This window comes from Herpailurus yagouaroundi, unplaced genomic scaffold (assembly GCF_014898765.1).
Source record: "Herpailurus yagouaroundi ecotype Mexico unplaced genomic scaffold, PumYag 196, whole genome shotgun sequence".
In the NCBI taxonomy this organism is placed as follows: Eukaryota; Metazoa; Chordata; class Mammalia; order Carnivora; family Felidae; genus Herpailurus; species Herpailurus yagouaroundi.
In genome coordinates, this window is record NW_024412427.1 from 2,744,269 (window position 1) to 2,769,786 (window position 25,518).

The 25,518-nt window shown below is 47.3% G+C and overlaps 1 protein-coding gene across 6 annotated transcripts in view; it reads right to left on the reverse strand.

Moving 5' to 3' along the window:
* Positions 1 to 245: 245 nt before the first annotated feature.
* TTPAL (alpha tocopherol transfer protein like) overlaps positions 246 to 25,518 on the reverse strand; it is a 35,581-nt gene continuing 10,308 nt past the window's right edge. The window contains exons 1-7 of one of the 6 annotated variants that reach the window (XM_040446980.1): positions 14,979 to 15,095; positions 14,419 to 14,477; positions 11,303 to 11,765; positions 8,542 to 8,735; positions 6,918 to 7,028; positions 4,270 to 4,558; positions 246 to 4,016 (exon numbers count right to left, since the gene is read on the reverse strand). In XM_040446980.1, the coding sequence (XP_040302914.1) occupies positions 4,280 to 4,558; positions 6,918 to 7,028; positions 8,542 to 8,735; positions 11,303 to 11,750 (1,032 nt within the window). In that variant the 5' untranslated portion in view covers positions 11,751 to 11,765; positions 14,419 to 14,477; positions 14,979 to 15,095 and the 3' untranslated portion in view covers positions 246 to 4,016; positions 4,270 to 4,279. Of the gene's footprint in view, positions 4,559 to 6,917; positions 7,029 to 8,541; positions 8,736 to 11,302; positions 11,766 to 14,418; positions 14,532 to 14,978; positions 15,098 to 25,518 lie in introns of those variants that run through there. The other 5 variants (XM_040446983.1, XM_040446977.1, XM_040446978.1 and 2 more) reach the window with 5 other exon arrangements.

Genomic DNA, 25,518 nt, shown 5'->3' on the forward strand with positions numbered 1-25,518 from the left:
AAACATTTGCATGTTGTCTCTACCATTGTGTGAAGTGAACACCATTCTCTGTATATGCTGGGGTCTTCTAAGTGCGCACGATCTTCGGAGGTGACCAGCCCCAAGTCTAGAGGTGCATGGTGTTGCCACAGGGCCTCTCCCTATCTGACGTGGAAGGAGGCTCTGCCCAAGCCGCCATGTACCGTGAATCACAAAACTTCAGAACCTCTGTCCGAGCTGTCATTGTCGCAAAAGGACTCCACGCATAACCTACGGGGATTTTTTTATTGTTTCAGACCCAGTCATGCATACTAAAGTTACATGTTTTCACCACTTTGACTTAGAAAATGCACTAGAAAAATAAACTTTTTGGTCAGAACAAACACTGAAGTAGATGAATCCACCACCACGTGTCCATACACTCAAAGCTAAACTGAATTTCAGTTTGAAGCGAGGAATGTGACCAGCGGCTGAAACGGTGCCCCAGTCTGGTCAGAAGATTAGCCCACCTTCCGGCCCTGTCAGAGTGGTGTCGGACAGAGGTTGCGGGTATTCCACTGCCATGAGCTGTAAGCGAATCCACAAGAATCCCCTATGGCAGCTGAGTTTCTGCCCAGCTAAACATGCTGGCCAGGGAGACCAAAGGAAAAGCAGCTGTCAAACGGTAAATTCATCACTAGCATCTCCATCCGTGAGCCACACCGGGCCTTCCTGTGGAACAAGATCTGTTAAGGAGGAATGTTGGATCTGATGACGCCTGTTACTTGGCCTGTCAAGCAAACCATTGCTGAGTCGGGAGAATAGGAAGGAATTTACTTTGGATTTATGGGTTTATGAAATTAACAGATCCCCATACTGAGAGGCATCACCAGAACTGACAACTTTCCTGAACAGCTGAGAGGTTTCTGTTTGGTGTCTCCACATATCTCATGCCATAGAACAGCCACACTTACGCCATGACCTTGGTTAACACTTCACTTCCTAAATGGAAGAGGGGGCTTCAAGAGAAAACCTTAAAAGCTGAACACTTTAAAATGAAGTATTCTAATAATGCCACAACAGTACTACAGCTTTTGCCTCCCCAAATGAAAAAGTAATCTCATGACTGACCTTGAGAATCCCGTGGCATTTAAAGAAACTGCCCACCCAGGGAGAATTCAGAAAGGCTCAGTATCTTACAGGAGTTCAGGGACAATACCTCTTGCTGTCCTCTCTCTCTGGCAGAAATGTAGTATCTTAACAAGCCGAAGTGTTTGTAAACCTCTAAGGACATGTGGCTCCTTGTAAAAGCAAGATGAAATCTGGGGACGCTAAAGCCACTTCTGCCAAAAGCAAATAAACTCCAGAGAAGCCAGAGGTGTGCACAGTTGTTTCTGTAGCTTTCTTCCAGCCTCCCCCTGTGAAGGCAGAATAGGATTCCAGGAAGAGACACAATTTTCCAGATTCTGTATAAGAAGAGGAAGAAGACCCCCATCTTACCTAAGTTTACAGAGTCATTTGGCATTGACAGCTTCAGATGTCAATTCATTCAGACCTACATTTCCTATAAAGTAACCCAGATTGGCAGGGGAGGAGGGGGGAGGCAGGAAAGGCCTCCAAAAGGCAGAGTACAATGTCCCTGTAGCAGTAAAGCCAATTGATGCCGAAAACAGAGGGTTCAGAGCTGAGTGTAGATCCTTTTTATCATGTGATTCAGGGGTGTTCAGTGGCTCATCCAAGGCCACGGTAACATAAAGCCATTACTCGGGTCTCCTGATACACCATTCCTTTCCCTTTTCTATACCACAGTGCCCTGAATTTAGGGAAAAGTTACTTTTCAGGTGTTGGTGAAATGGGCCAGAATTTTTCCCTGAAGGAAGACACTCCCAGGTCTCCGGATGCTCCCTCATTTGGCCCATCAGTGTACCCCCACTACCGAGTCAGGCTCACTGGGTGCTCCCTTGGTTGTTCCCTCACCCTGCTAGGGAAACTTTACACAAATGCCTGGCGAAGCCACACAGAAACTGCCTTGATTTTCACCCAAGCAGTCCCAGTTTCACAGCTTGGTTCAAACCTCCTGAGGTGTCAAAGCTGTTTGATCTCTCTTTGAAGCTGCAGAAGGCAGACAGATCTTAGCTCTGACTCCTTTCAGAAGCTGAATGCAACAGCTCCTTGGTCCAACTGGAGAGGCCTCGGAAACGGGCAGCATCCCGGTCTCTGACATACTTGTCCAGGTGAGCTTAAATACATATAAACTTCTATAGTCAAATAGACACGGGCAAAACCGGCCAGGAATGCAATGCAGAGTTTAAACTTTGGAAACCTGGTGGGGCCAAATGGTTCATTTGTCCTTCATTGTAGCTTGCTGTTGGTTTTGTTTTTTAAACTCTTTCCTCTTTGAGATGTGAGAAAGCCTCTAACCAATTCCCACCTCCAAGCAGTTGGGTTCTGAACCATTTACTTTAGTCATCCTACTTGTGCTATTTTGATCTTTTCAGCAATGCTGGTCACACTGTCATCAGCAGATGGAACTGGAGGCTGCCAGGGGTATGCACTTGGGTATTTCCAGCTCTGCCAGGTCCCACGAGGATTCAGGGTTAGTATCTATGGTGAAAGGATCTTTCTCTGGAATTGGCACTAATGAGGTGAATAATTTCCACCACCAACTTCTCCAGACATTTTAAACAGTACTATACCGATGAAGAGCTTATTAACAATAGACTGGCCTTTGCATTTCAGAGTACCGTTCTCTACCTAACTGAGCTGTCCCCCTTGCCTGGTGGTCTAATAAATGCATGGAGAAGGTACTTATACAACATAGTACTCGTCACTTTTTAACACCATGACTTTCAAGGAATGAATACAAAAGAAAATAGCTCAAAAGCCACCAAATGAACCACTTAATTTGATGTGTGGGCTAAGGCTAAATTTTTGACAGAAAAGGTCTAAAGTGCTGAAACGCAGAACTAACATTCAGTCTCGCTGGATAAGGTCTGTCCACCCACACCAGAGGCAGAGACTCAAGACAGTCTGCGAGGGTGGGGGCCCCAGAAGTGATCCAGCAATAACCTGCCCTTGCAATAATTTCCAGAGACCAAAATTTAAGAATCCCACTCAAGTCATTTAACCATTCCCCGCTGCCAGGTTTACAAGGTACCACCAGAGCCTCAGGGATAGAAGGAATTCATACAAACCCTGGTCATCTCACCTGCCCTTTTCAAGTTTAATCCTCCCTACAAGAAGGAAGTTCGTTATTGCCAGGTCCCAAGAATATACATACTAGTTTCCCTAAAGGCAGGGCCAGATGGTGACATACGCCTCTTGGAGAGGCCCAGATGTACCACAAAACAAGATCCAACCACTTGCATCTAGAGGCAAGAAAACCAATTTTTCTAGGCAGAAAGCCAACATCTAACATTCAGTAACTAAAGCAAATCCCAGAACGTCATGCTAAAGCCCTAGGCATCATTTCATCCAGCCTCATTTTACAGATGAGAAAGGTGAGGCCCACAGAGGCCCAGGTCTTGTCTACAGTCACACATCTGGGGCTGGAGCCCTGGTCTCTTAATTCTTGGGCCAGAATTCTTTTAGCTACTCAGGTCTCACATCCAGCGTTTCAGGTTGAGTAAAATCATATACCTCTAGGATCCTGTATGATTCTATTGAGAACCAGGGCTAAGGCTTTATGGGTTTGGGAAAACTTCAGTTTCTATTGCAAGAGTCAACCAGTGAATCCCAGAGGTGCTTTGAAGTCTCGCTCCCAAATCTGATCATGAAGTGCTGCTTATGTCCTGATGCTCCCACGATTGAGTTAAGGTGCTTTCCAAACCCAGTGATGGCAGCTGGGGTCTGGACCTCAAACTAGAAATTTCACGATGAGCAACAGAGGTCTTTAGTTAGGGTTCATGCGAAAGACAAATTCCCAGAGTCTCACGTGTGGCCACCTGGTAGGCTCGGCCAAGTTATTTCACAGGCGTGTCGCCACTGGCCAGTCAGGTTGTTTTCTCCTGAATGTGGGACCAAAGTGACTTTGGTCCTGGTTTTTCTTGTTCCGACATCTGTAAGAACCAGATACAGCTTCCAGATTAATGGTTGCAAACCGAGATTCCAAACATTTGGGAATCACTGAGGACATTTTCCGTGTCTTCCGTGGATTAATTCGAGTAACCAAGGGCTTACCCCATGGCTCACCCTCAGAGCCCCACAGGATGCAATTCAATGACAAGGAGCAAGACTGACTCCGTGGCACCTCAAATTCTCCTTGTGCCTCCCCAAAGCAAAAGGAAAGGATTTAAAGATGGTGGCACTCACAGAGGACTGGCTAATAGCAGGAGTATAGCTGTGACTTCACGGCCCGCAGGGAATCATCACACTGCGCGTCTGAGCTCAGCCCCTCGGGCGGCAGGGCCTGGCCCAGGATGCTGTCACAGACGGGAACAGGTTGGCAGAACTCTCTCACAAAGTCCTCCTCCGAGGCCAGCAGCACCGCATTCCAGGCGGTGGTGTCCAGCTCTCCAGCTGTGCCCCCATACTCCTTGGGGAGAATGCTTCTTGGAAGGTTTGTGTGGAGAGAGTTCAGGTCAGACCCGTGGAGGAAAAACTAAAGGAGGGATGAGATGGAAACACACGTGTCCTCAGGTTAATCAGGATCGGTGGCCTGCAGGATAGGTAGGCGCTCAAACATCTGTTGACCTTATAAAGGAACAGTTGACGGCAACTTCGTCCTTCCAGTTCCTTAAAAAGCCCGAGGGCCCTTAATTCCCTTCCTTATAACCCATGCACTGTTGGCTGGCCCTTCAAAATATATCCGAGATTCAACCCCTTTGGAACCATGCCGCTGGGGCTTCTCCCCTGGGTTCCCACGATAGCTTCTGACCTGGTCTTCCTACTCACAGCCTGTCCTATAATCTCAGCTCTTCTCGGTGCTGGACGGTGCCGCTCCTCTTTGTACAACCTGCCAACGCTCCCACCTCACGCCCACAGGGCCTGGCATAGTCTTGCCCTTGCTGCTCCTCTGTCTCCCTCCTCCCTCCGCGGATGTGCTCCCACCTCAGGGCAGTGCCACTGCTGATTCTCTTATCTTTATGCTCACTCTCTCAGATCTTTGCTCAAGGCCAGCTTCTCAGCGATGCCACCTCTAACCACCCTGTTGAAGGCTACAACCCCTTGCCCCCGTTCTGTACTATCCCGTTTCTCTGCTGAATTTTTCTCCATAGCACTTACCACATTTTAATACTAGGTAATACACATCCGCTGTCCGTGTCTCTCTAGAATGCAAGCTTCCCAGGGGGCAGAGATTTTGGTCTATATTGCTCATCTAGAACATACTTGTACATAGTAGTTAAGTGATACATATTTTTGAATGAGTGAATGAGCATATGAAGGATGAAATGAACAGGATAATGGACCACAGATACGGTCATTTCATAGATATAAAAGGCCTCTTCCAAAGGCTGCTTTGGCAGCCTGGGGTGCCTGGGTGGCTCAGTTGGTTAAGCATCTGACTTTGGCTCAGGTCATGATTTCACGGTTCGTGAGTTCGAGCTCCGTGTCGGGCTCTGTGCTGACAGATTGGAGCCCACTTTGGATTCTGTGTCTCCCTCCCTCTCTGCCCCTCTCCCGCTCGTGCTCTGTGTCTCAAAAATGAATACACATTTAAAAAATTTTTAAATAGAATAAAAAAAAAAAAAAGGTTCCAAACAGTATCTCCAGGTACTAGGCAAGGATGCTACTAAATTAGCAATTCTCAAGCCAAACTGTGCATCAGAATTACCTTAAGTAGAGTTTAAAAACACAGACTCTTGGGCTTCACCCCTAAACTGGAGTTAAAATCTTCAGGAAAAAGGTCCCGGAATCTGGATTTTATTATTACTATTATTTAAAATTTTATTTTTAAGTAATCTCTACACTCGACATGGGGCTGGAACTCCTAAGATTCAAGAGTTGCATGTTCTACTGACTGAGCCAGCGAGGTGCCCCCTTGTCTGGATTTTAAATTCCTTCCCCTGCAACCCTGAGATTCTATCTCTATGTGTTTCCTCTTTGAAAAAGAGTACATGGGGCGCCTGGGTGGCTCAGTTGGTTAGGCGTCCGACTTCGGCTCAGGTCATGATCTCACAGCTCATGATTTCGAGCCCCGTGTCGGCCTCTGTGCTGATAGCTCAGAGCCTGGAGCCTGCTTCGGATTCTGTGTCTCCTCCTCTCTCTGCCCCTCCCCCACTTGTGCTGTGTCTCTGTCTCTCAAAAATGAGTAAATGTAAAAAAAAAAAAAAAAAAGAATTTTTTTTAAATAAAAAAAAGAAAAAGAGTACAAAATTCAAGACCATCTTTGGAGGGACCATAATATTCGTAGGCCTGGGGAAGAAGGAGAAAAATACGAACCACATTTAATTGCAGTCCTCAGAGAGGCTGAGGGAGAAGACGTGGCTCTTCTAGGTCAGAACCATCTATCCTTTGTTAAATAACAGGTAAGCTACAACTCACAAATCTCATAAACCTTGAATTATTCCACAAACTTGATATAGCAAGACAACAAATCAGGTAAATGGGAGCCCTTAAAAATAGCGTTTTTAAAGCCCAAGGAGCTGTAGTAAGAAATCGCCATAACTTTTCAACTATCTGCCTGATACTACGCTTTTCCATGCCCTCTTGCACACAAAATACAATGTTGGTTCGCAGTGCCCAGGCCAGGATATTAAAGAGTCTAAATGACTACAGAGCAGAGAAGCTCTTACGATACCAATCCCACTTTGCTCTCTCCACTGCCAAATATTCTGATTAATTTTATCTTCTTCTTACAGAAAGGACTGTTCATTTAGTTTATCTGTAACTCTGTACTTTCCAAATTAATCACTCCAGGGCAAAAATAATAAACTAAAAGAAGTTTATCAATGTCACCAATAAAGGAGCAAAAACAAAAAAAAAAATCAAAGTATCAAGTTAACAGAATCATCACTTACTCTGTTTGCTATTTTCTCCTTCAGAAATGGTTTTATGATGGCAAAAATGCCTTTAAATATTCGAGGTTCATTCACTACATGGACTGCTTTTATCCGAATGGGGAAGCCATCCTGTGAGGGAAGGGAAGGAGTTGTTAGAACAGGTCGGGTGCTTGCAGACTGTTTCCACAGCCTGCCTTTCTCATTTAAGTCTTCTTCATTAGGCCCCCAAATTGGTTTGGTGTGATTCTCAGGGCCTCATCAAAGATGGCCCACGTGGGGGCTAACCAGGAAGACAAGCCTCAGAGAAAGAGTCTCTCTTGGGACCTAGACTTAGGCAAATAAGTGCAGGGCTGCTCCTCTTGTAGGGGTGGAGGGGGGGCGAGAGGGGGCATAAAAAGGCCAGAGCCTGTGGATCAATGTAGCAAACATCAGACCTTCAGGATCAGTGTCGCCCAAAGAGTATTTCTCAGGACAGTACTAGGTGTGATTGGAAAAAAGGTTCCACAGTAGGTAGGTTTGAGAACAGCAGATCACAGAGTCACACGGTTTCCTTAAATGTGACACTGTTCACGTGCAAATGTTTACAGTCACATTCACAAGAAAGGGACATGCTACACCGCACCTCCCAAACTTATTTAACCCTGGGACTTTTTTTCCCCCAGATTACCTTCCAAGACTAGAAAATATGATCCAAACTCATTATGCTGATACTTGAATCTACACAGTAGATCAAAAGAAGAGTGGGAGCTCAGGAAAGCCAGAGTATTAGCTCGTTGCCAGAATTCACATTTCTGATAACGACCGAATGTAACACTGGTGTCGAAATAATCAGCCTGGTAACAGTAGGGGCTTACACACATTGTGGGATTCAGAGAGGAAACTGTTGTATGTCTGGTGCCCCACAGCTCACGAGAGACTGCACCCACAAGCTAGTCAGGGGGAATGAGGAGCCAAAACTGTTACAGCTGGGAGACTCAGGCCAGGCTACGCCTGTGAGGGCTTGGGGTCCCCATCCATCTAAAAGGAAAAGTAATTCGTGCTCGCTTAGGCAGCACGTATACTAAAAAGGAACACAAATTCTTGCCTTGTCTATCTCAGAGGACTCCCTGTAGGACTGAATGAGATAATGACTATAAAAGCACATTGCAAACCGTTGAACACTGTGCACATATGGGAGGAACTGTCCGGTTCCCGGCACTTGTGTCCTGAAATACAGAACACGCGAAATGTGAAAGCATCTGTCCAAAACAGTCCAACAGGCTCCCCGGCCCTAGGTCCCAGAGGGCAGGACAGGCAGTCAGACGGAAACACAGATTCTCAGTTTCGTCTGTTCAAAGTGCTCCTCTGTCTTCTGGAGCAAAGAACCCCCCAAAAAACGTGCAGAAAGCATTTCTCTGGTTGTTTGGGCTCTTGCCCTAAAGCTGATCTTGCCCAGACTGAAGGCACCTCAGAAACTACTGGAGAACCTGACGAGAGTGTGTGGTAAGTAGGGCACCTACATTTCTTCCCATAATGCTTTTGCATCTTTCAGGTCATTGGAGAAGTGGGGTTTGTGTAGCACGTGGGCTCTGTGGTAAACGGACAGGCCCTGGGGAAAGCCAAAACCATCATGGAGCAGGCACACAACAGACAAAGGCCATACCTGAAGGATGCCAATCACCTTTTTGGCTATAAAAGGGCCAAAGTGAGATGCTTTTGATAAGCTCACTCCTTTGTAGTCTGCAAGAATTACAATTCCATTCACCTGGGTTTCTTCAGACTGAATGAGTTTTTCTAATGTCAAGTATATGGCTCGGATGTTTTCGGTAATTGGATAGTTGCTCGGTATCCATCTGTCTGAGGTCATAAGAAACAGACAGAATGTTACAGAGATGAATACAAACAGGTAACCCACAGGCTAAGATTGATCTTGCTAGAACTCTTGTTTAAAGATGGAAAGAAAGATATTCTACTGGCCTGACTCTGTTTAGGTTAGTAAATGGGACGCCTTAAGCAACAGCTGATGTTCTTAATTCCAAATACAGCAGCACATTGTGAAGTGGAAATGCCATTGGGTGCTGCGGTTAAAAGCATCAGCTCTGAAGTCAGACACACCCAGGGGTTTGCAACTAACTAGCTGTGTGACCCTGGGTGAGTTACTTCCTCATTCTGAGCCCACATCTCCTCAGCAGAATGGAATAATAACACTAACCTTAATGGACATCTGTGCCTCTGCCAACAGATGTGTCCCCAGATTTTTATACCACCACCCTGAGCTACCTCTTTCCATGCTAGCCGGGCAGTTTGGGTAAAACTGACCTGACTCCTGACTGCAGAGGTGGGCTTGGTCAATGCAGGTCTTACCTCCTCCTAGCCACAGCATGTGATCCAAGCCAGATCAAACAGAGCCAAAGGGACTCAATTCTGGGACCTCGGCCCTTTGGAAAGAAAAGATCTCTCTTCCCTCCGGTAGTGGTGAGGCCAGGAGCCAGAGACTCAGGGGCCCCACGAGGCAAGAGCTGCCCTGACACTGAAGCCTGTACCAAGGGAGGCAGAGATACAGACAGCTTTCTAGTGCTGTGGTTTGAGCAAAGTCCCCTTTCTGGATGCTTCTTTAATATTCCCTATATATTTAAGGAGTCCTTCCTTTCTCTGGGAAGAAGATGAAAATGACAACTTTTGACCATTAACCACTATTCTCAAGAAAATCCCACCGAGACCGGTGTGTCCTTTTCTTAGGAAGATAAAACTCCACGTGACTGTCACCACCAAGGGGATATGAAATATGCACAACATTCCTACGGAAAAAGTCTTTGTCCAAAAACTGTGCCAGCTTGCTGTTTAATGTTGCTGCCAATTAGAGCTGCTTCTACATAACTGGATGTCATCCTTTTCAGTCACATATGTCCCAAAAGAGCTTATAAAAAGGCAAAGCTGGGGCGCCTGGGTGGCGCAGTTGGTTAAGCCTCCGACTTCAGCCAGGTCACGATCTTGCGGTCTGTGAGTTCGAGCCCTGCGTCAGGCTCTGAGCTGATGGCCCAGAGCCTGGAGCCTGTTTCCGATTCTGTGTCTCCCTCTCTCTCTGCCCCTCCCCCATTCATGCTCTGTCTCTCTCTGTCCCAAAAATAAATAAACGTTGAAAAAAAAATTAAAAAAAAAAAAAAAAGGCAAAGCTAATAGCCAGTTGACAACAAAACCTCCTGTGTATGCCTCTTCCTAAAAAGTTGCATTGGTGGGAAGGGTCTAGCTCTGCTCTAGACACATCGGGAAAATCCACCTCGCAAGCAAAGGGTTGAAACCACGCAAGCAAAGAGGTGAAATCAGTGTGCTAATCTGTTTTGTAATATCCTTATGAGTTGAGTACAGAGGAGTAGCAGAAAAAAAAAAAATTCAAAAAAAAAACCACAGCTGACTGGTTCCTAGGGCTCCCGGTGCCCTAAAATCTCCACTGCATTGCTTATTTTAAAATAAAATAAAAAATAAGGTAAACAATCCCAGTTTTGGCAAGTGTCTAAAATAGCAGATAAATCAGTTAACACTGTGCCTGGGACACACTAAGGGCTCAAGAGGATGGTTTAATCTCCAAAGAGGGTTTGGTAAATGACCAAAGCACCTGGTGACATGGAACTTCAAGGCAGAGGAAGGCACAGGGAGGTCTCTATTCCCCTTCAGGCGTCCCTTGAAGAGGAGTGTTACGAGATGTCCTGATTAATACCACGAAGAGCTAAGATGGAAAACTGAATCTAAAGTCCATGGATGGCTTAACAAAGCAGAGGATAGGAGGGGGCGGGAGGAGGCACAGGGTGGACAGACTGGACTGCCCACCCCCACTGATGTCTACCTCACCTACTCACAAAGGAGGGATGGGGCGGGGAGGGGGGGGGGGGCTCCTGGCAGTCCTGCTTTGTACCCTGTGACCGGGGCAGTCTTCTCAGCCCACCAGACTGCCATCGCTAGAAACTGGGACTGTGCGTGGAGCGATACCAGATCTCACCATGTGCACAGAGGAAGCAAAAGCCACTCTAGAGAATGAAGGGTGAAGAAGATATGCACAGGACAGCAGGAACGTGTAGCCCAGAGAGATGCACAGACTGACAGACACAGGCAGGACAGGGAGAATGGCTGGCGTAGTTCACGATGGGGGAATGAACTGGATCCTGGTTCTGGGGTGCCAGGCCCAGTGAGAGCTACACCTTCAGCTACACCTTCAGGTTCCTCAGGATGCTCAGGTCTTTCTAGACTAACTCCTCCCTTTTTTTTTTTCCCCTAAGCCAGGTTGAGTAGTTTTTTTGTCATTTGTAATCAGAAGAGCTTTGGCTGTAACAGGGAGAAAACAAACAGGAAAATATAAGGGAGTGAGGGCGCCAGACACACAACATCGCAAACGGCCGGGATGCGCGCGCCCGAAGAGTCTAGGGCGATACCTGGGCGGATGCAGAGGATATGGCAGCCGCGCGGGTCAGTGTGGGGCAGCACGGTGAGGAAGCCGGAAGCGAGGACATCCTTTACGGCCGAGGGCTTCAGGTTATTGAAGACTTCGGGCCAGCTTCGCCGGCAGCTGTGGTAGTTGACCAGGAGCTGCAGGGCCCGGTCGTAATCGAACTTGCGGGCTCGGAGGAAGCGCAGCAGGAAGGCGTCGTCCAGGGACGTGCTCAGGTTCGGACACTCCTTCCGCACCATGTCACGGAGGGCCTGCACGTCTCGAAGTCTCCATTCTGGCTTCTCCTGCAGCTCTTCTCTGGCTTTGGTGACCAGTTCTTCTGTCAGTGAGCACACATAGCCCGGGGGCTCGGGAGGTGGCGGCGGCAGCTCATTCTCCGAGAGTGAGGCTGCGGAGGGGCTGGTCCTCGGAGAGTCGCTTTCTTCGGACATTAGCTACCAGGATCCCTGCCAAGACACCAACCCCAAAGCCAAGTTAACAGAGCCCGGCCCTGCTCGTTTCAGGGCAGCACGATGTGGGGGGGAGGGGAGGGGACAGGCACACTTTGTCAGAGCAGTGGTTCTCAACTGGGGCAACGAACTGATCTGAACCACGTGCCCAGGTCCAACCCCAGACTGAACGAAGCCCACATTTCCACGGAGGCCCCCGGGCAGCTACAGCAGGGCATGGACACTCTTCACCAAACACCGTGGCCTTGCTGACAGATGTAGGGACGGTTGCTCAGTCTACTCGTAATTAAGGAAATGTGAATCAAAAGTCTGAAACTGGTGAAAATACTTAATATTTCTGCTGATACGCTTGCTGTTGGTCAGAGAATAAACTGGCATAGCCTCTTCGGAGGGCAGCTTGTCGATACGGACCACAATTTAAAACCACACACCTGTTGCCCAGCATCCCGTTTCTAGGACATACACTTGCATGTGTGTGCAAAACAGACACCCAAGGATGATCACTTCAAGTGCTAATTATAATGGGAAAAGATAGGAAACACCGTAACTGCATACCAGTTGGAGACTGGTTAAATAATATTATAAGAATGGGATACTATTCACTCATAAAAAGGAATTAAGCAGGCCTTTATAAATGACACACTATGGAAAAGAAAGCAAGATGCAGAATAATGTGTATAATCTCATTTATATTTTAAAAATGTATTCATATATACTTGTGAATGCACCTAAAATTTCTGGAAGGAAATACAAGAAAACTGTTATCAATGGTTCTGTCTAGGGAGCAGTACTGGACAGCTGGACATTTAAAGAGGAGAGAGACTTATTACTGTACCATTTGACTTTTCTACCATATACACATAGGACTTATCCTGATGGCCATGAAACCATGCTGATGGACTCTCCCGCTGGGATGGAGCATAACTGATGAATGACCCCAGCTGCCAGCCCTCTGGATGCACCATCCAGGTAGATGCCACACTTTCCACAGACTGGCCCCAGCCAGTGACTGAGTGAAACGCGGGCTTCCTCTAACAGGAAACTTTGCCTTGAAGACTCCTGATCAGCCTGGCCGAAACTTCCGTGGGACTGCAGTCCATGACCTCCTACCCAAACCTCCCTCTCAGGGGGTAGATTCGGATCATTGTCTGAAGGCTCTCCCTGACTTCTCCAGTTCCCCTCCCTTTTATGCTTCACAGGCACTGCCTCAAATTCATTTCTTGCCTGTCTCACCTCATCCTGGTGTCTGCTTCTTGGAAGATCTGAACTAATACATTTATTGAATAAAAAACAAAAACAAAACAGCTGTTTTTAGATATTCCAGGAATAAGGTGGTAGCAGCTGCCCAGTTCCAAAGCCCAAGGTCTTGTCCACAGACTGCCACCGATCCCTGACTTCCAAGCTCAGCCAGGAAAGCAAGGACCATCTCAGGGGTCTCTTCATGTGGGCAGTGACCAGGTAACTCGCCCTAAATGTTAGGTCTGCCCGCTCTGTCCCTTGCATTCTAACCTCCAGCCCCACCCAGCTGCTTTCACTCCCTTCCAAAGCTGGGTTTTCTTGTCTTGTTCACATCCTGTTTTCTGTGATCAGCATGCTCTTCCTCCAGTTCTTCACCTAATACTCATTCATCCTTAAGTCCCACTTAAATGCCACTTCATTCACTCAACAAATATTGAGTACTTCCTATGTACCAGGCTCTCCTCCGGGCACTGGAGATACACTAGTGAACAAGCAAAAAAAAAAAAAAAAAAAAAAAAGTACCTTTGTTGAACTTAGATTCTAGCGGGAGAGGCAGACTATAAGTGAAATAAACTGTGTAATCTACCAGACAAAAGTGTTATGATGAGAAGTAAAGCAGGGAAGGGGCTTGGAGGTACCTGGGAATTGGGGCTGCAATTTTAAATAGGATGGTCAGAGAAGTCCTCACCTAAATGACATTTGAGCAAAACGAAGCAGATGAGGGAACAAGCCACGTAGGTATCTGGAGAATAAGGGCAAAGCCACAGGCAGGAACACACCTGGCTTTTGCGAAGGACAGACAGGAGGCCAGTCTGGCTAGAGCCAAACGAGCCAGGTGGAGAATATTAGCAGATGAATTTATAGAGGTACTAAGGGCCCTATAGGTACAGGGCTTTGAGGGCCAGTAAGAACTTTGACTGTTATTGAGTTTGGTGGAGGCTATCTGAGTGGAGTGACGTGATCTGATTTATATTTTAAAGGATCACCCGGCTGTCTCCCAAATGGATTGTAAGGGGATAAGGACAGAAGCAAAGAAAGAGACCATTCAGAGGCTACAGAAGTAACCCAGGGAAGAGACGATGGTGCTTGAAGCAGGAAGACTTCTTCAACTCCAGGCCAGGGTAGGAGCTTCCCCACCAGCTCCTTAGCATAGCATTCTCCCTCTGTTGTAACCGTGGGCAATTTGTGGGCAGCATCCATTATCTGTCTTGTTCATCACCCTAAACCCAGCACCTAACAAAGTGTCAGACACATAATCTGCGCTCCATAAATATTTGCTGAATGAGTGGAATCGGCTTGGCGGAGGAATGCTAAGTGAGGAATGAAACAACATTCCTGGTTCACAGGACCCACCCTGGGCTGTTTCCATGGAGTCACCAACAGATGCCTGTAATCTCAATCGAGTGCTTACCTGGGAGACAGACTGTAGTGTCCATAGGCTATAGGCCTAGCCTGGCACATGACGGTGCTCTGTAAATATTAGCGGACGATATGAGGTCAAGTGATGTGCTGGAGGGTACACACCTAGTGAGGCAGAGCAGGGATGCGTCTAGCCCCACGCTGGGCTCTACCTCCCCCTGGAGCTTCCTGTTTAATCTCCAGGGCCTCGGTAGTGTCCAGCTCAGAGCAGGACTCAGTCAGTCTCCAGAATGAACTGATGGATGGGCGTATGGATGGGTGCAAACACCATTTGTTACGGTGAAGCCTGGAATCTTCCTCACCTGGAACCCATAGCCTTCCTACCCACCCCACCAAGAAGAGGCCAGGAAGCCATCGTTTCTGGAGCCCCAGAGACCCCACGTCCCGTCGACAACCTTCTGAGGCCCCCCACTTCCGGCTGTCACCCCTTCCCCAGGTGTCCCATTTCCTGGGGTCTCTCTCCTCGGGTCCCTTCACTTCCGGTTTTCCCTCCCTCTCAGGGGTCCCTCTCCCCGACCCCCATGACACACGGGCGGTCTCGCGGGCACTCACCGGCCCGGCTACGGGGCGGAGCGCGGGTCAATCGGCGGCGGGAGCCTCGTCCGGCAGCGCACACAGAACCGACCCGCACTCCCTTCCCGGCCGGCCCGGCCCCTCGCGCCGGAAGTGACGTACGCGGGGCGTGGGAAGGCGAGGCGCTGCCCGTGAGTGCGCATGTGCATCGTCTCGCCGCAGTGCCGGCCCTCTGTCCCCACCTAGCGGCCAAGTCTGTGCTCTGGAGGACTCAGGCCTGCGGAGAGGCTAGTTGGCAGGGTCAGGGAGCCTGAGCCGCTTTGAGTGTACAGACGGGGTCAGGGAGGCCCAAAGAAAGAAGGAAGGAAGCTGCCATTTCTGAAAACATACCTCCGTGTAGCTGGTGTTTTACACCCATTGTCTTATTATCCTATTTATGGAATCCCCGTATTTCATGGAGGGGGAATTGGCAATTGGTGAAGTAAAGGGCTTCCAACCCAGACCTCTTAGACTAGCATGCCAGGATTCTTGCTTCAGGACTGGCTGCTGCAAAGGGGGAGATGCCAGCCTAGAGGACATCGGTCTGAAGTTGAGTTACCTCAGGCCTCAGTTTCCTCATCTGTAACATGATTCTTGCTTTGAAATCCCTATTGAGTATTGTTTGTTTCCTGCTTTGGGACTCATAAAGCCCTTCAGAAAGTGGTAGCTTGAAAAAGGCTTTGCTGCCCCATCCCCGTTCATTAAAACCCCCAGCACCCTGACCCCCCCCCCCCCCCCCCGCCCTGCAACCACCACCACCACCATATATTTTATGCAACTACAGCTTTGAAACAAAGATCCTGGGTCACTCTTTCAAGCGGGAAAAGACACAAAACCATTACTAGAGAGAAATTCTGTGGCCTGGGAGAACTGAGAGCCCAAATGTGTATACAAGAGATGATCTTATACAATCTCTTCCTTCCTCCAACCCAGGGGCAAGAGGAGCTCTAGGGAGATAGGAACTGATCCACGAGGGCCACAAAAGCATGGCAGTTTCTGCCAGATCCCAGATTCTTAGGGAAAGTGGGGGAGCCTGGGAATCATAAGTTTTGACTCTTGCTCTGGCTCCACCACTTCTAGGATAAAATACAAAACTTTCAGTTAAATTTGAATTTCCAATAAGCAACAATTTCTTTTTAAGTGTAAGTATGTCTTGTACAACATTTGGGATATACTTAGACGAAAAAAATTTATTACCTATCAGAACTTCAAATTTAACTGGACACCCTGATTTTTTTGTGTTTGGTTTATTTTTCTCCATCCATCTATGTATTGGTTTCCTGTTGCTGCTACAACAAATTGCTACAAATATAGTGGCTTGAAACGACACAAATTTATTCGATTACAGTTCTGCAGGTCGGAAGTCTAAAATCAAGGTGGTGACAGGGATGCATTCTCTCTGGGGACTTTAGCAGGGAATCCATTTCTTTGCCTCTTTAGCTTCTAGAGGCTACTTGCATTCCATAGCTCATAGCTCATTCCTGAAATGACTTCAACTCCTTACTTTTTGTTGGCACATCTCTACTGACTCTGATCATCATGCACCCCTCTTTGAAATTTTTAAAAATATTTCTTGTGGTAAGAACACTTAACATGAGATCTATACTTTTAACAATTTTTAAAGTGTACAATACATTATCGTTGAGTACAGATACAATGTGTCCTGCCTCCCTCTTATAAAGACTCCTGTGATTACATTGGGCCCACCCAGATAATCTAGGATTATCTCCCATCTCAAGATCATTAACTTAATCACATCTTCAATGTTCTTTTTGTCACATAGGTAAGATATTAACAGGTTCCAGAGAATAGGACAATAATATCTTTGGGGTGCCATTATCCAGCCTACCACCATCTGGCAACCCTGTTCCCATCTATGTGACTGTAGCCAAGTCACTCAAATTTCCAAAGCCTATGGTTCCTCATGAGCAAAAAGTGTATTAAATAAGATCATAAGAGGAAACACCTTGGCCCTTGCCAGGCATACAGTGTTTTTACAAATGACAGCTCTGGTGGCAAAGGGCGAGGGATGATCCTATCCAAACCATGCTGTCCTAGCGGTGGTGGCTCAGTGGGTTAAACATTGGACTCTTGATCTTGGCTCAGGTCATGATCTCACAGTTCGTGAGTTCAAGCCCCACAACAAGCTCTGTGCTGACAGCACGGAGCCTGCTTGAGATTGTGTCTCTCCATCTTTGCCCCTCCCCCACTCAGTCTGTTTCTCTCTCTCTCTCTCTCTCTCTCTCTCTCTCTCTCTTTCTCTGTCTCTCTCTCTCCAATAAATACACTCAAACCATGCTGTCCTAGTCACTGGGATAAACCCCTTCACTCAGATCCCGGACCCATTGGTGGTACCATCCAGGTTGCAATCCCAGATACTGCCAGCAGGAGGAGAAGAATATTGTTCTAGAACCTGGTCTCAAGGGCAGGGGAAGGGTGGGACAAGATTCAGAGATGCCCCGGAAGTCCCTGCCCCATCCTTCAATTGAGGGCCATTACTTTTGGTTCCTCTTGGTGTTACATATCATGGAACCAAGTTATCTCAGGATTAGAAGAGTCTCAGATACTTAACAAAAAGAGAGTTTTCATATTTTGAGGGATTATATACACCAGGCACTCTACTAAATAGTTTGCTTGTATGATTTCAATTATGCCTTACAACCCTGTGAATAGCAAGCTAGGATTTTCCTCTGTCCAGATGAGGAAACATCTTTCCATTTCCCCTCTACAGAAAGGGAAAGTCACTTGTCTAGGGGCTCAAGATAGTCAATGAAAGAGCTGGTTTGGGGCCCAAGTCTGTATGACAGCACAGCCCCCAACTTTACTTTGCCTAAGAGGTTACTTTGCCTGTTTGTTCTTACAGGCTGGGAAGCAGACTCAGAGAAGAAGAAGAAATTGCCCATGTTTATATGATGAATCCATGGTTGAGCTGAGATTTGAACTTCTGTCTTTGACTTTTCTGCACTGGACACTCAGAAGTAACACACACTGAACAACCCTCCAAAAGATCCATTTGCTCATGGGTAAAATGGGGGGCAGGTGGTTCCCATTGTCCAGAGGGTCCTTAGAAGGATTCAGTAGAATGGCATGTGCAGAGTTCTGGTACATTGGATCATGACACGTCTGTTAACTTGTGATGACCACCCCACTCGAGAGCAGAAAGATCACCAGAGGGAGGGCAGCTTGCTCTGCATTTTGGTTTGGAGGGCTGCAAACATCCTGCCCTCCAAGCTTCATCCAGTCTCCGGAGAAAGAAATCTGGGCATTGGGTATGTGCTAAAGGCGGCCAGAAATGCCTGAGCTGTCACTGTTTTCAGAGCATGTGATTCTGAGCTCAGACAATCTCCTAGAACCAGTTTTAGTATTGATTGTAAGCCATAAGCCATCGAGGCTACCAAATGGACTTAGAAACCAACCTGATGATAGTACAATTTCAGCTGCAACAAAGCTAATAATTGCGATTGATTGAAATGCATCAAACACGTTCCAATAAGTTCATATGACATTCAGCCAACACACTAACTGATCGTCTTCTGAGGATGGCATAGAACCAAATTATATTCTTGGAAACTATGTAAATAAAAGAAAAGAGTCAAGTATTTGTCCCACCTTTCCAATTTGGAACTGTACCACTGAGTGACCAAATAATAGATTAAGAAAACCATTTTTTTATAAAACTACTACAATTGATGCAGGAAGGCAAAATAATACAATGTTGCTATTTTGCCAGCTGCCATGAATTAATGTATGTAGCTCTTGTACCCAGTAGCCGGTAATATCAACAAAGAGCAAATTCCAGCCACGTATGTGCTTCTTGATAAAAGAAGGACTACCTATAATCACACCAGAGGGATGGAAACTGGGTCTGACTCAGCTGCTAATATTCAAGTAATGCAGAGGTCAAAGGGCCATGTTGAACTGTATACTGTGAGGATATGAGAGACAAAATCCAGACTTTGAGAAACTCTATGGGTCAAGCAGCATAACAGATACATTTCAAGGAAAAGAAAGAGATATAAGGGGAATCTATGGCTTAAAACACATGCTTAGTTTCTTCTAATGGGCAAAACTGAACTACAGTATCTTAGGGATGCACACTCAAATGATTAAGCAAGGAAATAATTACTCTAAAAGTCAGGCTACTAATTACTTTTGTGGGGGGAGGGCTATGATTGAGATGGGGTACATGGAGGGGCTCCTGGGGTCACTGGCAAAGTTTTATTTCTTGACCTGGGTGTTGGTTATGAGGGCGTTTGCCCCTGAAATAATCACTAAGCTACAAATTTAATTTGTATGATTTTCCGCATCTGTGATTTGTTTCATAACATAAAGTTTTTAAAAGATGAAAACAGAACTACCTACCTCACTGTGTGTGTGTGTGTGTGTGTGTGTGTGTGTGTCCGTATACATATGTTTGAATATATGGATATGGCCTGGTACATAGTAGGTACTCAATGAATATGAGTTCTCTTCGCTGTTAATCCTGTCAAACAGCCTTACTGGTGTGATTTCAGCACCATTACCAACATGTCTGACTCATCAAAAGTAGTTAATGCTTATTAAGTGATTATTACATTCCAGGCACTGTTCCCAGTACATCTCATCTAACTGCATCCTCATAACCCTATTATTTTTATTCCCATTTTACAGAGAAGAAATGGAGACTCAGAGAAGTCACCTGTGGTCATGCAGAAGGTGGTGCAGCAGCCTCGTTTTGAACCCAGGAACTCTGCCTCCATAGTCCATGCTCCCCCCCCCCCCCACTGCCGCCAACCCTGCATATATAACATACTGGTCCAGCGTCCCTGTTTGCCCGAATAACTTCCCCCATCAAGTGCCTGCCAGTGTGTGCCACCCCCTGACACTCATTACCTGAATCTCACAACAACCCTGGCAGGCAAAGGTACTTGTTGGTTTGCATTTGACAGGTGGGAAAATTGGACTCAGGCAAAGGAACTTGCCCAGAGTAAATGGTAGTTGGCTGGGGGGGGGGGGGGCATAAATTGTGGATGGGGAGGGTTCATACTCTTTGGTCCTTGGGATTCTAAAGAACAAAATGTTCCATAGTCTTCAACAGATGCTCATCTGATGGATCTGACCCAGTCTGAGGTCATGGGTTGCCCAACCAGCCGTCCAGAGCCTGACTTGGCTTGAGAAGTGTCCAGACCAGGGCTGGGAGAAGTCAAGGGCTTGGCAAGCACCAGACATGCCTGACCCCAACCACGAGGTCATGCGAAGCTTGTGACCCATAGGCCTGGCATGCCTCAAGGAGACAGAGACTTCTGTTACTCTGTGTGCAAGGCTTTTTGCTCACAAATCTTGGAATCAGGGCCCAGAATAGAGCTGGCCACCTCTCTGAGCTTGAGATAAAGACATGCGTGCAGCTGGCTGTGCAGATTTCCCACAAGAGGTGAGAGCCCAGCTGTGTTTTTCTGGTCACACATTGATTTTTAAATCTGAGTCAGCATGACTGCTTGGAGGTACGGGCAGTCCTATCTGTTCCCAGGGGCCCCAGACCCCAGCTGGGCTGAAGCATTTCCAAAACAGGGCCTGGAATGGTAGGGGACCAGCAAGAGTGGAGACTCCATATCCCCTGCCCCACAAGTACCAGCTTAAGAGTCCACCCGGCCCACCCTCCACTGTATTATTAACGTCCAGCAGTACTGAGTCCTTACCAAATGCCAGGCACTGTGCTATGCACTTTATATATATTCACTCCACCAACCTTGTGGAGATGCTATCACATAGGGGCTCTTATGAGTACCATTGGACAGGTGGGAAAACTGAGGCCAAGAGAGGAAAATCACTTGTCAGCAGTCACTCAGAGACGGAGTTGGAGGTCTGTGACTGTGAGATCCTAGAGAGTCAGTTCTGTCAACACTATAAATTTTTTTTATGTTTTTATTTTTGAGAGAGAGAGAGAGAGAGGAAGAGAGAGAGAGAGAGAGAGAGCATGAGCAGGGGAGGGGCAGAGAAAGGGAGAGAGAATCCACAGGCTCCAGACTCTGAGCCATCAGCACAGAGCCCAATGCAGGGCTCGAACCCATGAACCGTGAGATCATGGCCTGAGCCGAAGTCAGAAGCTTAACAGATTGAGCCACCCAGGTGCCCCTAATACTGGCAACACTATAAAGTAACTATGTCACTCGGTCCCCATAACAACACTGTAGGTAGGTATTGTCACCTTCATGAAGATAGGAGAAAACAGAGGCCCAGGGAGGTGGATGTAACTTGTACACTGTAGCTCAAATGCTCTGTTGTGACAGCCGTCGATAACTTTTCAAGAGTACAGTCCAAAGCCCACAACTGCTAAATTTGGCCATGACCACTTAAAACCCTGATATGTATTATTGCCCCGACATCCACCCATGGTTCTCCTGTGGCAGGGAGAGAGGACAACGACCCTTTGGTGGCCATCTTCTTAGAAGAGTGGAATTGAGTGGTGGGGGCTCTTGGGGGGGGTACAATTTGAAGAGCTTAATATGTGGCCCCTGTGTGGGGACCCAGGGGTCTGATGTGGGCAGGGACATCTAGAGGTTGGGAGAAATGGGCTGCCCAGCTGCACTGGTGAAGGAGCTGGAGAGTGTGGAGGTGCTGAGGTCAGCCCATGCTCCCAGGTTCTCCAAGTATTCCTCATGGACCAGCATGAGCACAGGGTCAGCTTGGGTCCTGTCTCCTAGGGCCTTGTGGAAGCACAGAGAAGTAGTAGCACCAAAAAGCTAGGGTTGGATGTCAGGTTCCTAGGGCTGAGAAAGGAGTTGCTAGGGACCCCTAGGAAGAGAGGTGCATCCATCAAGGTCAAGGGTGAGAAGGGGCTGTAGCATTGGGCCATCCCCATGAGCCCACAACAGCATCCCATGACAGAAAAGGGGCAGCTTAAAATGTCTCTTAGAACCAGAGAGCTCAAAGCCAGCCAAGATGGTGGCAGGTCAAGTGAGACCCATCCTCTCCCCTCACCTTCTCTCCCCAGCCCCCTCACCCCCACCTGTGGGGAAGGGGATGAGAAAGAGAGGAGCCACCTTCCCCGCCTTCCCCCCACTGTGGGTAGGCTGCCAGACCGAAGAAGGGTCAAGCTGGCTGAGGGGAGAAGCTTTAACCCCAAATCAAGCTGGGAGTTTTGATTCATGACTTTACTGGATATTCTAATTTCTAAATCACTACTGTGTTTGTGACCTAAAGTGATTATAGAATTGTCTGTGTCTTGAGAATGAGCAGAAAAGTAACGGGGGATGAATTGTCACCTAGTGGCAAAGAAAATGTCACTTCACTGAATTAATATTAAAAGGGACATTGGGAGACAAAAATAAAGGTGTGTTTTGATTATGTCACAGGTCGGGTTTGTTCAACATGCTGCTTACAGCAAGGTGGACAATTCTCCAAAACAAGCCTGGAAGTGAATGTTCCCGAACGCTCTGGAGTTTGGCTCATTAGAAGTGTGTGGGTACCTCTGGGAACCTCTGGAGCCCTTCCTTTATGGGGCCAGCACACCCATCCTCCTAGATGCTTCAGTTGTTGGTTTCTAATGCCTTACTGTGTCTCCTCCTGAGCACTATGACCTCAGAAGTCACCTCACCCAACAGGTTACCCTCCTCACCCACAGAGTGGTTCACAGCCAACGGACAGACGTCCAGACGTACAACAGGCCAGCCCCCTCACAGGACTTTATGTGAGAGCACGACTTTGCTCGGTTCCTTCCTATCCTGCATTCCTCCTTCTCTTACAGTTTCCCCCATTAATAAATCACATGTACTTGGGGTGTCTGAGTGGCTCAGTCGGTTAAGTGTCCGACTTAGCTCAGGTCATGATCTTGCTGCTTGTGAGCTGTGCCAACAGCTCAGAGCCTAGAGCCTGCTTCAGATTCTGTATCTCCTTCTCTCTCTGCCCCTCCCCTGCTCATGCTCTGTCTCTCTCTCTCAAAAATAAATAAACATTAAAAAAATTAAAAAAAAATAAATCACACACTCAGTCCCTGCCTCAGACTCTGTTTCCAGAGAACCTGGCTAAAGACGGCCCTGAGCCTCAGGAGGTACTTTTGTGACTGGGCCATTTTGCTGGTCAGGTATGCCATTAGCAATTCTTCTAGCCCCCAAAGCAGACTGACCGAGGTTCAAATCCCAGCACAGTCACTTAAGTGCTGTGTGACCTTGGCCAGCGACTGGTTACCACACCTCAGTTTTGTCATATCTAAAGTTAGAAAAAGAAAAAAACAACCACTCACCTTGAGGCTTTATAAGGCTCAGCCATGCACAGCACCAGCATAGTGCCTGGAACCTTCCCTGCTGCTCTGGTTTTTCTCCAGGCTGGGAGCATGGACTCCATACAAAGGAGGCAGCTTTTACCACCCAGTTTGAAGGTGTGTCCTGGGGTAAGGCCCCAGACCATGGGATGGCCGGGGGCCAACTAATAAAATGGCCAGCTTTTAGGAAACACGGACGATCTGCTAGTCCCTGTGCTGTGTTGCCTATGTGCCAGCTTGACTGCCTTTCAACGCTGTTACGATTCCCTCCATTTTACAGATGAAGAAACTGGGCTCCAGAAAGGCTGAGGGGCCACCAGTGGGGTCTGCAGGTTGAGAAACACTAGGGCATCTGGCTAGAATGGCTAAGATGGAGAAGACTCCCCCTGGCAACTGAGACTCTTTACGCTGCTGGTGGGGACACAGGACAGCACAGCTACTTTGGAGAATGGTTTGCAGCGGCTTCTGAAGAAGTTTAACATACACTTACATGACTCAGCAATGACACTCCTTGGCACTTGCCCTCTGGTAACAAGAGCATCTGTCACTCAGAGACGTGCACCTGAATGTTCTTAGCAGCTTTATCTGTAATGGCCCCAAACTGGGGAAAACAGTGTTCTTCCCCGGGGAAATGTGGTAAACGAACTGATATGCATATAATAAGTAAAAAGAGCAATGAAGAGGAACAAACTATGGATGTGTGTAACAACCTGGGTGAATCTCAAAATAATGATGCCCAATGAAGGAAGCCAGATGAAAAGAGTACACGTTGTATGATTCCATTTCTATAAAATTCCAGAAAATTTAAAGTGATCTAGAGTGAAAAGAAAGTACTCCATGGTTACCATGGTGGCATGGGGATGGGAGTGGGGTGTGTGTGGTTAGGAGGAGATGGCTTACACAGGGGCCCCGGAAAACTTTCGGGGTGATGGAGATATTCATCATCTTGATTGTGGTGGTAGGTTCGTGGGTATGTACGTATGTCAAAATCCATCAAATCATGCCATTTTTCAATGTTTATTTTGAGGGGGAGGGAGGGCAGAAAGAGAGGGAGAGAGAAAGGGAGAGAAAGAACCCAGGGAGAATCCCAAGCAGGTTCTGCACTGTCAGCATGGAGCCCATCGTGGGGCTCGAACCCACGAATCGTGGGATCATGACCTGAGCCAAAATCAAAAGTCAGATGCTTAACCGACTAAGCTGCCTAGGTGGCCCAAATCATGCAGTTTAAATAGGAGTTGTTTATTGTACATCAATGATACCTCAATATTGTGTGTGTGTGTGTGTGTGTGTGTGTGTGTGTGTGTGTGTGTGTGTTTCAACTAGAGAGTGGCACAATTAGTATGTGAAGCCATGTGTGTCTGATGTGAAACCACTCAAGAGCTGGGAGTTATTAAAAGCCCTCCTTTCTTGGCTGGAGACATAGAGTCAGTCGAAATGATATCACCTCCAGGAAGCCTTCCATCCCTTCCATGGTGATCTAGGGCTTTTCAGAAATTGCCTCTCCCCTGGCCTCGGTCTACACTGCCTTTCTGCCTTCAGGATTTGTCAGTGGCTCCTTTCTCCACTCTGGGACCTTCCCTTGTGTTCTGCCCCGTATTGTCCTTCCCATATGCTGGTGGAGAGCCCAGCACCAGAATCAGACCCACCTGGGTTTGAATCCCAGCTCTGCCGTTTACACCAGCTGTCTGACCTTGGATGGTTCCTTTACTTCTTTGAGCTTCAGATTCCTCATCTGAATAATACTAGAAGCTACCTCCAGATTGCCTCTAGGATCAAATGAAAGATAGTTCGTGTTAAACAATTAGCGTAGGGCCTGGTGTGTAATAAAGCACTCAATAAATGTTAACTATTATTGATCTTTACCTGGGCAGTGGCTGCTGACTAAGTTTCTCAGCCTTTGAATCAAGTACTTACCGCCACAGCTATATTTATTGACATGGAAAGATGCCCAAGGCATACTCTTAAGAGGAAAAAAGGCTACAAACAATCTGTGCCTCACAGGTCATTTTAAGGATTAAAAAGGGGGAAAATGGACATATATCTCCTTCCTTGCATGGTATCTGGCACATAGGAAGCACCCACTGAAAGCACCCACGTGGAAGCGGCCGTGATTGTTGACATGAAAGCTTGTGTAGCCCGTCCAATGCTGCTTTCAAATATGATCATGTGAGTTCCTGGGAACAAGAAGTTTGCAATTGTGCTCGGACAGTGAAATATAGGGCCCTGTGCGTCCCCTTCTGCCTGTCTTCTCACAAACTTCAGGGGACTACCATGGGCAGGGCTAGAGTTGGACTTGGGAGCCTT